At 34.5% G+C, this 16642-nt stretch overlaps 2 protein-coding genes across 3 annotated transcripts in view; both read left to right on the top strand.

Annotated features, from left to right (window-relative positions):
- Positions 1 to 16642, top strand: part of USP47 (ubiquitin specific peptidase 47) — a 107107-nt gene that overhangs the window by 54638 nt on the left and 35827 nt on the right. For both annotated transcript variants that reach the window (XM_054586097.1, XM_054586096.1), the window contains one exon: positions 143 to 292. In XM_054586097.1, the coding sequence (XP_054442072.1) occupies positions 143 to 292 (150 nt within the window). The remainder of the gene's footprint in view (positions 1 to 142; positions 293 to 16642) is intronic.
- Positions 4744 to 8579, top strand: LOC129080555 (protein S100-A10-like). The gene has a single exon (XM_054586099.1). The coding sequence runs from the start codon at positions 7994 to 7996 to the stop codon at positions 8285 to 8287; it is 294 nt and encodes a 97-aa protein (XP_054442074.1). The 5' UTR covers positions 4744 to 7993; the 3' UTR covers positions 8288 to 8579.

The raw sequence follows: 16642 nt of genomic DNA, 5'->3' as shown, positions 1-16642 counted from the left end.
TAGATAAATCTTAAAGCTTTCTTAAAAGTTCAACAGAATGAATATCTTTTTTGAAATTTCATTTTTAAAAGCATGAATTGTGTTTTCACATATTTTAAAAATTACTTTTTACACTTTAAAATGTAAATATTCTTATTTCCAGGCCGATCTTATAAATGAACTATATCAAGGCAAGCTGAAGGACTACGTGAGGTGTCTGGAATGTGGTTACGAGGGCTGGAGAATCGACACATATCTTGATATTCCATTGGTCATCCGACCTTATGGGTCCAGCCAAGCATTTGCTAGTGTGGTGTGTACCTTTCCGCTGACTGCTTGTGTATCCATACACAGAATACATAATAGCACAGTGGTATAATCTATCATAAGGTAAGTATCATCCTAGATACACCTTCTTGGGTTGTTAGTTGTTCCTGCATTTAAACTAGCAAGATCTAGAAGATTTTTGACCCTTCAGTGAGTCCTAATAGTGCATGTATAAAAGGGAAAGTGAATGCATATGTACTGCCTCATGGCTTATTTTATTCTTTCTGATAGGTGACTAGATTATTTCATTTTATTTTTATCTCTAAACAATCTATTCAATGAATCTCTTTCGTGACCTTTGTTTGCATTGGAAGATACATTTTGTTTTGGGGACATTTTGTTCCATACACTTTTTTTTTTAATCCTCATCTGAGAACATGCTTATTGACTTTAAAGAGAGGAGAAGGGAGAGGGAGAGAGAAACATCGATATGAGAGAGAAACATTGATCGGTTGCCTCTCGTAAACACCCCCAACCAGGGACTGAACCACAACCTAGGCATGTGCCCTGACTTGGAATCGAACCCGAATGGGATGATGCTCCAACCAACTGGGCCACACTGGCCGTGGCTGTTCCATACACTTTTAAAATTAGAAAAATATCCTTAGTTTTTATGATCAACAGAGGCTGAATTTTTAAAGGAGCATCTCTATTCTAAAATTTAATTTAAATCCATGCATTGTAGGAGCACAGATAATTTGAAGAATCAGGCCTATATATGATTAGTTTATTTATATATTGACTATATACGTGGGAGATTAAGATTTTCCTAGTCTTGCTGTTGTCCATTTCTAAATTGCTTTTTGGTAATTTTATTATTGTATTTTATTGTTATTTGTGTGTTTACGTATATGGAAGGAGAGCCATGGAAGGAGTTAAGTTGAAATTTAAAATGAGAGTATCCAGAAACATCTATTTAGAACCTATTATGAGCCAGGGGAAATTTGGGAGCTAGCTGAGACATCTAAAAAAGTAGAATTTTATCATGATGTTGTGTGGGTCTTATTTATGCTTACAAGCTGATGATAGCTCTTACCTAAAATCAGTGTTTTTAAAGCTAGTCCATACTTGATCTTCCAAAATAGTGCTATATGTATGGTTTAGTCCTCTGGTCTATAGGACAGTTGATCCCTGTTTCTCTTTTCTCCTACTTTCACATGGCTGTCAGGAATAATCAGCAAGCAGTTATAGAATCTGTGAGTGAAATCCAAAGTAAAAGACCTTTTCCTGGGTAGCAGAAGATAAGGTCTCCTTTCTTTCCTACACTACTTTTCAGTCCACTTCCTGAATACATTTGAAAAATTTTGTTAAGTGCTTAATTGTACCCTTTGTAAACTGCCGTTCTAGGGTATATGCAACTGGCTGTGGTTTGAGTGACTAGTTTTGTTTTTCATTTTTGTTTGGCTTTTCCTTTATTGTGGCAGTTTAAGTTAGAAGTTATGAACTGAAAAACCACTAGAAATTGGGTAACACTTGTCTTTCAATAATTTATTTCCTGTTTTTTAAATATTGGCTTTTTTTTTAGCAAAATATACAAGGAATATATTTGATATGCCCAAGTGACACAGAATATTTTTCTCCTTTCTTTACAAAAGTATTTTTTATGAGAATTTTTCACATATATGTTTAGGTTTTTTATGTATTGAATGTGGAGGAAGCTGGTTTTATTTGATTTGTTACATTGTTATATTTGAGTATTCAGCAAATACAATTGCTTAGCTAATTTTTTTTGTCACAATTTATTCAACTACTGAGTTGCCACCACTCTCTTAAATACATTATAGACACAGCAGTGGAGCAATTTGGAGAATATTTTTGGAGAATTGAAAAAAATCATATTTCTAGGTGGAATTTTCCAAAGATACTGTCCTCCATTGATACATGGATGGTAGTAGAGGTGATTCAGTGGGAGTTGTAAGTTACTTCTATGAGGCAGTATGTGAGCAGGTTTATAACACACATGCGCTAATAGGGCTTGCAGGAGGCAACTCAAAACTTCCTAGATTTTGCTGGAATCTCTTGAGGGAAATAACAGCAGGTGAAACTACCCAAGATAGGAGTTCTAAGGAGGATACTACCTTCAGAGAACTGTAGTTAGAGGTAAGTGATTTCCCATTATTTTCTGAATTCAAAACACTTCTTAATTCACAGAAATCATCACACGGAATCTAAAATTAGTTTTATATCACTGCTTGCCATTGTGTATTTTGTTAATGTTATGTGTTTAAAAATTGATTTAAATGTGGATTACAAAAATCTAGTTAAAAGGAACATTTATATAAAATCTCTTTCAGGCTATATTTAATATTTAGCCATAATTTGAATTGAACTTTTTAAAAATTTAATTTCCTAATATTAACTTCAGATTCTGGTATGTTTGTCTTATTGGATAAATATACACACAAATACCAGCATATACATGTACATAAATATACAACATTGATGGTTATATGTTCTGTTTATTGTATGTTTTATTTTGTCAACCACCATAGTACAGCTATGTATATACAGTGAGGTTGAATAATACCTGATGTTTCATTTCAGAGAGTTCAGTATGAGGTTCTGTTAAAAATTGAAGGTTTGTTTTATTTTTTAAACTTCATCTAAAATATCCAGTTTCTGGGGTTTTTATTTCCATGTTCAAATAAACTACTTGAGAATAATATTTAAAATATGAATGAAGTTAACACTTAGCTAATTTATCCTTATAATATCTGTAATCAATTTTTATGGTAGTTTTCAGCATGATTGATAGACTTTTTTTTTAAATGAGTACTAGAAATCACCTATAGTGTTTTTAAAAGCTTTTCATCATCATGTTTTCCTTATTGAATTATTATTTAGTTACTATAACTATGGTATTTATTAAGTTTTTGGTCTTCATTTTACCTGGCCAAGCAGGGCATCAGTATTCAAGGACTTTCCTGCTATTCTCTTTCTCTCAGATTGAATTCTGTTCTACACTGGTCTCCAGTGGGATTTAATAGATGTTCAAGAGACGGCTTCTTTGATTAAATTTGGGAAACTGTGTGCCTATAGTCCTCTTTGGGAAATTCAAGGTGCATATTTTATTTAAAATTCCCCAAGGATTCCTGTAGTAGAAAAATTGGTTTAATTGTGTTTAACCTAGTATTGTCTCTCTCTGTGGGACATCTGTTAATATTTCAAGGGACACTTGGATTCTGAGGAACAGATTTAGGGAAGCATTGCATTAGATTAAGGTGATTTAAGGACTATTTCTACTTTGTTACATTAATATTCATGTCCTTGGGATGTTGAGTGGAATGAGAATGCTAAAATATATGTTTTAATTTCCTCTTGTTTTATAAATTTTGTTACTACTCTTAAAAAGTTAATACCAGCTGAAACATTGCATATTAGTCTTTTTAAAAATTTTGTTCTTAATAATTTATTAGGTAATTGGATACTTTTATTTTCACTGATTAGAGCTGCCTGTATACCAGTCTTTCTGAATTTTATAATCAAAGAAACCTTGAATTGGCATATTGCCAGGCACACTTGAGAATATATTCTAAGGAGATAGTCCTAAATACAGAATATATTCTAATGAAACATAAAAATTAGAAACATAATTTTTATTAGTTAATTATGAAAGTTTGTTTCACGAACTGAACAGCAATGATAGAGCCTCATGTTTGACATTAACAGGGGAAGTGCTTTTCTGTTTAACAGTAAAATTTTCGACACTGTATTTTATGGGTATCTTTGTCATTTAACATATTTATTGAGCTGTCTACTCTGACTTGTGCTGTTCTAGGCCATTTTCTATTAGGATATTTTTATTCTATTATTGGGTAAGTACATTTAAAAATCTGTTTATTATAACAATATGTGTTCAAAAGTCTGAAGTGGGTTTAGCTGTATAGTTTCATATAGTGTCTTCAGAAAGATCAGATTATGTAAGACTTTTTGTTTCATAAGTAAACATAGTTTAATGATTACTTTAAAGTTTTGATAGGATAATTGTTAAATTTCTAAGTATTTATGAAATCATAAGGATATAAACTTATACTGCATACAAGTTTATGTCCTGAGACATACTCCCAGATTTAGCAGGTGATTTTGGACATTCTTGTATGGTTGGCTCAGCCACAATAACTCATTTGGATGGTGGAGTAGTCCAAATTTGTAAGCATTCCAGAAAGAAAAATCTCTTTTACAGACTCTACCCTCATTTTTCCAGAAATTTGTGTGGTTGGACATTGTGGGGACCAATTTAAAAAGTGGGGACTTCTGCTTTCAGGGAAATGGAGTAGATGTACAATTTCCCTATTCCCTCTGCTAAAACAACTAAAAATCTTGAACGTTATATGTAAAACAAACATAAAAAGACTCTGAAAAGTCGAGAAAAAGCATAAAGATTAGGTACCTCAGGACTTAAGGAATGACACAGGGTGAGTTCCTTGGGTTCTCTTTTTACCTAATATGTCCCAGACTTGAAGCTGAAGAATTTGGCAGCCTGGAAACAACAACAGGCACAGACTAAAAAGCCTGCCTTCTCTAATCAAAAGACCAGGAAGAGGGCAGCCTAGGAAGACACAAAACTTTTATATTAGTAACTGTTGTGCTCTAGCCAAACAGAAGGACTTTGACCGCTGCCCCAGCGCATGCCTGCCAAGGCTGGTAGGAATCCTAAACTTCCACCCTCATCAAATTATAACAAAGTTCTCCAACCTTACACCAGGGTGGTTTCAGAGAAGGCTAAGTAGCTACCTAGGAGTTTTTTCTGTGCTGGGCAGTAACTAACCTTCCAACTGCCATTCTCCTGTTTCCCTGGTTTACTGTTACTAGAGACTGCATGGGGAGCCTGGCCTTAAGGAGGTGTTCCTTTTTCTCCCCACTGGAGTGATCCCTAGTGGAGGAGAATCAGGACTTTTACCACCTCCCACTAGTAAGGAGCTTAGCCCCCTCACAGCCAAGATTACATCAGCAGAGGCCTACTGAGCAGCCAGAATCCGTGCCCTTGCTCAGTAGTAATGAAGAGCTCCTCCCCAACTCAGGTGACAACAGAGGTGAAATGGGAAACTTAACCTTCTAATTCTACCTGACAATAAAAGCTAGGAACCTTTTCCCCAGCTTGAGCAGTGTCGAAGGAACCAGCTAAATCAGATTTAATAAGGTCCAGAATACAAAAAAAAGTTAAAGTTTAATCTTTTAAAAAAAAAAATCACTCTACATACTAAAAAAACCAGAAAAATCTTATTTTGAATGAAAGAAGAGACAATCAGTAGACACAAGCACTGAAATAACAGATGTTAGAATTAGCTGACAAATATTTAAAGAGCAATCATAGAAGTGTTTCGATGAGATATTCCAAACCCACTTGAAACAAATCAAAAAACAGCTTCAGGAAGAAGTAGCGGATATAAAGAAAAATGAAATGGGAATTTAGAACTGAAAAATGCAGTAACAAAAGTAAAAACCTCAACAGATAGGGTCAACAGCAGAATGAAGACAGTAGAAAGCATCAGTGATTTCAGTTCAAGATAGAACAATAGAAATTGCCCAATCTAAACAACAGAGAGAAATAGACTAAGAAAAAAAAAAAAAAGCATTCCTCAGAGACCAATGGACTGTATACCAAAAGATCTACCATTTGTTTCATTGGAGTCCTGGAAGGAGAGAAAGAAGAAGGCAAGGCTGAAAATAACTCAAAGAAATAATGGTCGAAAACTTCCCAAATTTGGCAAAGGCATGAACCTGCAGATCCAAGAAGGTGAGCAAACCCCAGATAGGATAAGCCAAAAGAATTCTACATCAAGTCCAATTATAATCAAACTTCTGAAAGTTAGAGACAAATATCTTGAAAGTGGCAAGTGAGAACAGGCACCTTTTCTTATAGGGAAAAACCACACTGATTTTTCATAAGTAGATTCATCATCAAAAGCTATGTAGGCCAGAGGGAAGTGGCACATTTTTCAGGTGAGTGCTGAAAGAAAGAACAGTGAAAATATTCTCCAGGAATGAAGGGGAAATGAAGACATTCTTGGATGAGGGACCACTAAGAGAATTTGTCACCAGCAGACCCAACTTTAAAGAATGGCTGAAGAAATTTCTCTAAATAGAAAAGGAATGATTAAAAGGTAGGTATCTTGGAGCATTAGGAATGAAAAGAGAACATAGTAAGCAAAAATCTGGGTAAACAGAATTGGCTTTCTTTCTCCTCCTGAGTTTCCTAAATTATGTTTGGTGGTTGAACCAAAATTATCATACTATCTGATGTGATTCTAGATATATAGAGAGGAAATGTTTGAGAAATTATATTTAAATGGGAGAGGTAGAGAAGACATAAAGGGAGGTAAGATTTCTTTACTTTGCTTGAACTGGTAAAAGGAAGGCACCAATAGGCATTATATGTATATAATATAATACCTAGGCAACTACTGAAAAAGAGATACCTTCAAAGCAGTGTAGATAAATAAAAATAGAATTAAAAAAATGTTCAAGTAATCCACAGGAGAGCAGCAGCAAAACTAAAATAGCAAACTTAGTTATGTGTAAGTGGTCTAACTATACCAACTAAAAGGTAGAGATCAGCATAGTAGATTTAAAACAAAAACAAAAAATGTGACCCAGTAGTATGCTGTCTACAAAAAACTCCCTTCAGATGTATTGGTATAGGCAAGACAGGGGCATTATGTCATGATAAAAGGGTCAATTCATCATGAAGACAGCAACCTTAAATGTGTATGTACCAAATAATAGAGTTGCAAAATATGTGAGGCAAAAACGTTCCAAGTTAAAAGGAGAAATTGACAGATCTACAGTTGTAGTTTGGGACTTCAGTGCCCCTTTCTCAATAATTGATAGATAGAACCATTAGACAGAAAATCAGCAAAGATAGAACTGAACAACACTATCAAACAACAGAATCTAATAGACATTTATAAAACACTACACTCAACAATAGCAGAGTCTTATCTTTGTACTAAACCAGACAAAGACAGTTACAAACAACCAAACAACCAAAAAAATTATGACCAACCTGATGTCCTTGAGACATATAGATAGGAAAATACTTACCAAATTATTAGCAGATAGAAATAGTAATATGTAAAAAGAATTATATACCATGGCCAAGTAGAGTTCATTTCAGGAATTCAAGGCTAATCAGTATTTTTAAAAAATCACTAAGTTAATCTACCAAAAGAAGAAAATTTACATGATCACATCAACTGACTCAATTGATAAAATTCAATAAACACTCATGATAAAAAATGTAGATATTAGGAATAGGTTAATTTTTGCAACTTGATAACATATTCAAGAAACCTACAGTTAACACAATATTTCACAGTGAAAGACTGAATGTTTTCCCCTAGAATGTCAAGGATGTCTGCTCTCAACACTCTTATTCAACACAATAAGGCAAGAAGAGGAAATGAAGGCATACCAATTAAAGGAAGAAATTAAGTTGTCCCCACCCCCAATTTTAGATAACATGATATTTTATGTAAAAATATCTCTAGATATAACAGGTGAGTTTGGCAAAGTAGCAGGTTATAAGATAAACCTATAAAAATCCGTGGTGTTTCAACATACTAGCAAAGAACATATGGGAAGTGAAATTAAAAATACAATACTGGTCCGCAGAGCTCCGCTCACTGGCCACACGTCCCAGCCAGCCTAGCGATCCTGCCGCGCCTCTGGCTAAGACCTCACCAAAATGCCATCTCAAATGGAACACGCCATGGGAACTATGATGTTCACATTTCACAAATTTGCTGGGGATAAAGGCTACTTAACAAAGGAGGACCTGAGAGTACTCATGGAAAAGGAGTTCCCTGGATTTTTGGAAAATCAAAAATACCCTCTGGCCGCAGACAAAATAATGAAAGACCTGGACCAATGCCAAGATGGCCGAGTGGGCTTCCAGAGCTGCTTTTTGCTTATTGCGGGGCTCACCATCGCATGCAATGACTATTTTGTAGTACACATGAAGCAGAAGGGAAAGAAGTAGGCAGCTGAGCTGCTGCTTCACCCCTGATAAAGAGTTCTCCCAAGGGTCACTTAAAGAATCTCTGCCCCACAGCCTCCCCCTGTATAACGATTTCATGAGCAGATTGGGTCCCTTAGAAAATGTACAAATAAAATCCCACCCGTTTGACAAGAGAAAGAAAAGCCAATTAAAGCCAGATAAGCTTTTGATTTTTATATTGCTTGCATCCTCTTGCCCTCAATAAACACATTTCTTTTTTAGTTCATTAAAAAATAAATAAATAAATAAAATAAAAAAACAATACTATTTATAGTTATGGAAAAAGATCTATGTGTTAGAAACACTAAACTCTGAAAAGAATATTTATACAAATTGAAAGACATACTTTGCTCATTGATTGGAAGATTCAACATAGCAAAGATGTTTATTCTCCCTCAGATTATATAGCTCTAATACAGTTCCTTTCAAAATATGGCAAGATTTTTGAAGATATACACACGTTCACTCTAAAATTTATGTAGAAGGCAATGGAACTAAAATAGCTAGAATTCTGGAAAAAGAAGAATAAAGTTGGAGAAATCAGTCTCCCAGATTTTTATAAAGCTATAGTAATAAAGGCTGTATTGTATTGATGGAGGGAAAGACGAAGAGATTCGTGGAATGGAATGGAAAACACAAATAGTTTAAACAAATATGCCCAACTGATTTTTGAGAAAGTCACAAAAGTGATTAAATGGAGGAAGGATGGTCTTTTCACCGTACAGTGTTGGAACAATCAGGCACCCATAAGCGCAAAAAGAACATCTACCTAAACCTCACATTGTGTACAAAAATTAGCTCCAAGTGGATCATAGACTTAAATGTAATGTGTGAAGTTATAGCTTTTAGTAATATAAATAGGAAAGAAGTCTTCCAGATCTAGGGTTAAGCTGTGCGTTTTCAGATTTGACACCAAAAGTTGTAACTCATCAAAATTAAAAATTTGGTCTTTGAAAGCCCATGCAAAGAGGATAAAAATAGAAGCTACAGACTGGGCGAATATACTTGCAAACCATGTATCTAATAAAGAACTAATTTATAGGATATATAAAGAAGTCTCAAAATACAATAGGAGAAAAACCAAAAACTCTCAAAGAATACATTTAGACAATTGGCAAAAGATATAAACATTTTATTGAAGAGGATATGCAGGTGTTAAATATAGGAAAAGATGTTCAATGTCACTAGGGAAATACAGATTCAAACCACAAGGAGGGTATCATTCTGTACCTACAGAGTGGTTAAAATAAAAAATAATGACAGCACTTAAAGCTGGCAAGGGTATGGACAAACTAGATCATTCACATTTTTGGTGGGAATGTGAAATGTTACAAATAGTTTCTTGTTAAAGTAAACATGCATTATAATAAACTCCAGCAATTGTATTCTTTGTTATTTATCCCAGGGAAATGAAAACTTAGTTTACACAAAAACCTGTTCATAAATGTTCATAGCATCTTTATGTTAATATTCCAAAGCTACAATCAGCCCAGAGGTCTTTCAACAAGTGAGTAACAAACTTGTATATACAAATCATAGAATACTACTCAGCAATAAAAGGGAAAAATTATTGATACACACAAAAACTTGAATCAGTCTCCAGGGAATTATGCTGAGTAGAAAAAGTCAATCCAGAAGGTTACATATGATTCCATTTATATAATATTTTTGATATGATAAAGTTTTTAAACTGGGGAACAACTTAATCATTGCCAGAGCTTATAGATTTGGTTGAGTCAAGAGGAGGACAGATAGGTAGGTGGTTGCTATAAAAGGGCAACGTAAGGTATACTTGTGGTGAAGGAACTGTTCAGTCTTTTGACTAGTGATGGATATATGATCCTAGACAGGAGAAAAAATTGTGTAGAACTTAATATGCACACATGTGCAGACAAGTGACTACACTAAAACTGGGAAAATCTAGGAATAAGATAGGTGGTCGTGTCAATGGAGGAAGCTGGGCAAAGTCAAGAATGGTTCTCCCTGTATCTCTTGTAATTGTATGTGAATCTAAATTATCTCAAAGATTGCAACTTAAGTAAAAGAATAGTTTAGGTTAAAAGTATTTGGAGTCTTTTCCCTAGTGAAACAAAACAAAAACACATTGTATGTATATTAAAGTATGTGCCGTAATCTGGGGAGATAGTTGGAAATATTTGCTGCTGTATATCAATAGCACAAAGTTGCTAAGTAGATCAAAATCAGGAAATAATTATCAGTGGAGGTTCTGACTTATCTTTGTCAATTTGAAAAATAAAGTACATTACTTTAATATCCATTTCTCCATTCAAAATAAAATAGACATTAAATGATAAAGAATTTTATATATAGGTTAAGAGTAAACAAAAGAGTAAACAAAAATGAGAAGATTTATAGACAGTACCATTCTTTGGTTATGTCTTTTGATTGCACTGTGCCTATATTTTCTGTATTTAATATAAAATTGTGGTAACCATTTTTTTTAAACCCTCACCCAAGGATATGCTCATTGACTCTAGAGAAAGGAGAAGGGATTGAGAGAGAGAGGGAGAGAAATATTGATGTGAGAAACATTAATCAGTTCCCTCTTGCATGTGCCCCTATCGGGGACTGAACCCTCAACATAGGCTTGTGCCCTGAGTGAGAATTGAACCCACAGTGTTTTAATTTGTGGGACAATGCTCCAACCAACTGAGCCACACTGGTCAGGACTATGGCTGATATTTTTTATTTGGGGAACTAAGGATGTAAGAATTCTCTTGGTTCTATTCTGAACTGTGAAAATTACAGTCTTAAAAAATGTGCAAAATTACATTTTGTATACTATATAAGTAAGTTCTGGAAAATAAAACTATAATCTTCACTCTAGAATGATAAAAACAATCATAGGTAACCCAAAGCTAGTTTGGAAGCATGATACATCAATTTAACACACTCAGGATGACAGCTCATAATAAGCAGTACAGGATTTTTCTCTCGTGTGTGCGTATTAATAACATTACAATGATAAGATTTTCTATTTTATGATATCTAACTAATTTTTAATATCTAAAATATAGTTTGGCATGATTTTAAGTTATCTTGTATATAACATTAAGAGAAGATAAATGAATACAACCACATTAGCCCATGATTTAGATATCACACATATTATTTGTTGAATGGATGGATGGGTGAATTGAAGCTAATTTTTGGAACTGACTAAATTATAAATATCTTGGTTAAAACTTTAAAAAGCTAGAATAAGGAAGCTATTGAAAGTTATTAATACAGAAACTTAAAAACAAATTAAACATTAATTTAAAAAAATTAATGTAGCTTTAACTGGTTTTTCAGTCTGAAGGATAATGGTAGCTACCTCCACACATCCTTCCCCAAAACAGAAGGTGTAGGTTAATTGAGTTTTATTTGTGTTCTTTTTGCACTAGTGGGAGAAAGAATATCATGAACCTCAAATTACCTGTAAGTAGCAAAATAAACACCATGTTCCAGAAGAACTTGCACCACTGCTGCAAGTCTGTATGTGGAGAGTGTGGAGTGGGAAGCTTTAGAGACTATAAACTAGAGAAGAGGGGATTGAAGGACTGAGGCAAAACAAAGACAAAATCACCCTCAAAAAGAAAAAGTACAACAGTATGTGCCAACATAGACTGGACTTGGTGGTTTATAGCATCAGCTGAAGGGAAGGAGTTTTAGAATGAGCAGAGTTAGAAGTGGCAGCCTTGGAAGAATATTGTTTTGGGGGAAGAAGGAGATAAATAGAGAAGGGCAAATGCCTCCCAGCCAAAGCAAATTAAGAGTAAATAAGAAAAAGAAAAATTAAGGGTCCTGCAAAATGAAAGAAGACACCAGTCTCTCCTCTCATTACCAGTTCAAGAAACTGCACTTCCCTAAGTTGACAAAAGGGCACTCTCAAACTAAAGAATGTAGTCCACAAAATGATTAGGAGGAAAAAAAACAGCATCACTGTTAGAAGAAAACAAAAAAAAAATATGTATTAAAATATGTAAAATACGTTTATGAAAATCACCACCCTGAAAAATAAAAAACCTTAGGAAAATAGCTGAAAAGTTGAATAGTATCAAGTAGGACAGTACTCTAGACTAAATTAAATATTGCTCAAACAAGCAAAACAACCTAGAATCCAAAATTTTAAGGACAGAGATGTATTTTTAAAAAAAACCACAAAACCAAGCCCTGGCTGGGTAGCTCGGTTGGAGCATCCTCCCACACACCAAAAGGCTGCACATACCTAGCTTGCAGATTCCATCCCTGGTTGGGGCATGTACAGGAGGCCACCCATCATTGTTTCTCTCTCATTCTTTCTCCCTGCCTTTCTAAAAATCAATTAAAAAAACATGTCCTCGGTGAGAATTAAAAATATAATTTAAAAAACTAGAAATGAGTAAGTTATAAAGTGCTTGAAAGATAATAGAATGGAATAAAAATCTAAGGGGCATCAGGTGAAAATGAGAGTTTTTTAAAAGGATCTCAGAGAAAATGATTGTAAGGATAGGACCAGCAAAGGAGGTGTCCAACATAACAAGTCTGTGAAGAAAAAAATGTAGTGAAACAAAACTTACAAACTATATTCCAGGAAAACTTTCTGAGAATAAGAGAAATTTAAACCTGCTTTTTGAAGGACCCACCATCTATCTGGACAAATTGGCCTGGAATAACCAACTTTAGGACATATTTTAGTAAACTGTTGAACTTTAAGGTTAAATTTGACTGGCATCATTCTTCTGAAGATCAACATTCAAGTCATGGCAACAGAATGGCAATTTCAAGAAACTCAAAGGAAGAAAGTACAGATTAAGGATTCAATATGCAGACAAGTATCCCTTCAGTTATGGTGGTGATACCAGACCAACATTGAAGAACTTGAATGTTACAATCATGCGCCCATCTGTGGCGTTTACTGGAGAATGAGCTCCATCCAACCAAGGAATCACTGGGGAAACTTCAGGAAAAGGACTGGGAGCATTTGACTTATTGAATTGTAGAATTAAGGACTAATTAATATTGTAAAAATAAGAACTAAGTTTTAAAAGGATGGGGACATGGGCAGAAGAATAATATGAAATGTTATATGTTAGAGTACAAAGCATATCATTCTTAAAAAAGGATGAGAAAAGGAAAGTACTGTAAAATAAGATAGACTGTTGAATAGGTGGGAAAACACAGTACCATTTAAAACTGGCAGACTAGACACTACAAGTTTAAGAAAAGGGAAAAGGTAGAGGATTAAGGGCAATAACAAAAGTATAAATGGACTACAACAAAATTACTAACCTTCCTAAATCCCAAAATAAAATATAAAAAACAACAAAGAAGACATTCCACAGAGAGAAAGGAACACAGTAAATATTACTTAATATAGTAATTATAACATACAATAGTGACTGAGATGAAACAAAACATCAGTCCTATCAACTATGAATGGGATTACGTTGCCTATTAAAAAAAAAAAGGTTTTCAAGTTGGTGTATAAAAACAAACATTACATTAAAATTTGGTTTACATTATTCTTGGTTTACAAGAATCCATTAGTGGATGCTAAATCTAGGGTGGAAAGTTTAAGGCTGAGGATTTTTGCATGGTCTCTAAGGATCTTCATCCAGATTTCTTATTAGCTGCAAGTAGAAAAAATATACAAGGGTGGGATCAAAAAAAATCCCAGAGTTTATTAAAAATTGTGTATTTATTCTTACATGCTTGAACTTCAGTCACCTTCAAAGTACTTTCCATTTGATGTAATATACCTATCGAGACCTTTTTTCTACTGCTCAAAACAGTTTTTGAACTGGTCGATCTTAATGCCTTTTAGTTCTTCTGCTGTTTTAGTTTCACCTTTTCCACATTGGCAAAACACTTCCCTTTGAGGACTTTTTTACCCAGGGAAAGTGTTCAAGGTGAGATTGGATGAATAGGGAGGGTGGGGCATGGGGGTCATGCCATTTTTAGTCAAAAACTGCTGAACATTCAGCATGGTGTGTGTAGGTGCACTTGTGAATCACCCATCATGAAATGGGCAAATGAGTCAAAAAGACTCCTCAAAAAATATTATCTGAAGCCAAACGCAGCCTCTCAGAACACCACCAGCTGGTACACTGATACAGATGGGTTCCCAGAACACTCATCTAGCAAGGGAAGCCTGCACTACAATGGATCCACCCTCCAGAAGATAATTACGGGGTTTTTTAGGGGCCCCCCATCATATGATGGACAAACTGAACAAGACTCTAAATGTGATTACAGTTAATAATATCACCACTAAGGATTGGGGGGGATACAATGGTCTGCGACCGCGATACCTTTAAAAGGACATAAAGTAGTCTAGAAAGGCATGCATAATCTGAATCTAATCATGAAGAACAACAGAGAAACCCAGATTGTGGAACATTTTGTAAAATACCTGGCCTTGCCCTGGCTGGTGTGGCTCAGTTGCTTGGAGTGCTGTCCTGTAACCAAAAGGTTGCCAGTTTGATTCCTGGTCAGGGTACATGCCTGCTTTGTGGATTTGATTCCTGGTCCACGCACATAAGGGAGGCAACCAGTCGATGCTTCTCTTTCACATCAATGTTTCTCTCCCCTCCTCTCTTTCCAAAAGCAATGAAAAAATGTCCTCGGGTGAGGATTTTTTTAAAAAGTGTAATACCTGGCCTCCACACACACACACACACAAATGTTAATGTCATGAAAGAAAGGCCATGGTTGAAGAGGCAGCCAGCCAAATGCAACCTGTGATCCTGGATTCCATTCTGTACCTGAAGGGGGGAAATATTCTTAAGGACAGTATTAGGATAATTGACAGAATTGGAACATGGACAGAAAAAAGCACTTTAAATTTTTCTGAGTTTGATAACTCTAATGTTTAAGAATATTCTTGTTCTTAAAATGTCACACTGAAGTTTTAAGAGGAAAGCTGATGTGTGATCCTACTCTCTCAAATGATTGGGAAAAATACTTAATGTGTACGTAGGTGGAATAATGATAAATAAAGCAAAGGTAGCAAAATGTTAAAGTTTGGTGAGTCTGATTAAATGGTTAAAGGGAATTTTTCTTTAAACTTTCCTCAGAGTTAAAAAAAAAGATAAGTTCTGGACATAAACTAGCAGCCAGAGACCAATACACACATACTTTAGTTTAGTAAGGTAGAATTTGAGTTAGATAATTTTTTCAACTGTCCCTCCGCCCCGCTCCTGCTCTGACTTTTTTTAGCTATTTGAATGTTTTACCAATTCAAATTACCTCTGTTTGGAAAATGACTAATTTGATGTCATTCTATATTAAGCTATATGAATATGTGATTTCTATGAAAGCTGCTTTTACTCTGTTGTTTTTATCACGTTTGCCTTTTTATGCTTAAAGTACGCTTTAGAGAAAAATATCATTTTCTAAATGTGTTCTTTCCTATGACTTCCACTAAAATGCTTGGTCATGTGGAAACTCTCCCAGATAAATGGGGAGATAAACTCCCCCCACCTTCGGTCTTCCTTGTGTTTTAAGAACAAATAGGAGATGGATGAAGTTAGAAGCATTTTTAATATCTTTCCATATCTTTGATCTTATTCCAAAATGAGCTGTATTAAACTATGTGAATAGTAGCTTTAAAAGCTTTGCCAGCTTTTTTACAACTATGTCCATTTTGCCAGATCTGGCTCATTTATCTGTCTTTAGAGGAACAGTAGAAATATTTGAGAATACTTTGTCTTAATGATTCCATTTTTTTCTCTATATGTAATAAATATGTATTGCCAGTATTTCTGTTTAGATTATGTGGAGAACATGAAATGAAATTTGAGATTATGCAATCTTATATGTTGTATTAACTAAAATTCATTTTTATTGTGAAAAATTATTAAATATTAAAAATGAATTTTATGTCCACTGATTTTTTAAGTGTTCATACTAAGTTTCTTGCTTCTGTCTTAAGACTATATGGAGAAAAGAGAACAACATGGCACACTACTAGATAAACAATCCAGGAGCTCTTATTATGCATTTTCAAATGTAGCAGTATCTGACATGCAGTGAGGAGGTTGCAGTGTTTTTCCAACCTTTATACTAGTGGATTACTGATTGACTCTAAATATAGTGATTAAGGGTGATTATTAGATTTTTAAGGGTAAGAATAGTGTGAATTCCTTAGAGTTCTGTGTTGTTTGCTGTACAGTTTAAAAAATTTCCTTTTCCAAGAAGATTGAAATGGTACATGTAACTGCTTTTCTAAGAAGTATGGAATTTCTTTGTAACCTAAACACTGAGGATTTTTTATTAGATTAAGCAAAGATCACAAGGTAAAATTTATAAAAATTAGGTAGACATGACTAACTGTGATGTCCAATACTAGGA

Source organism: Pteronotus mesoamericanus, unplaced genomic scaffold (assembly GCF_021234165.1).
Source record: "Pteronotus mesoamericanus isolate MK-2021 breed Mesoamerican mustached bat unplaced genomic scaffold, CSHL_Meso_final contig_90, whole genome shotgun sequence".
In the NCBI taxonomy this organism is placed as follows: Eukaryota; Metazoa; Chordata; class Mammalia; order Chiroptera; family Mormoopidae; genus Pteronotus; species Pteronotus mesoamericanus.
This window is presented reverse-complemented; position numbering and strand designations above follow the sequence as displayed.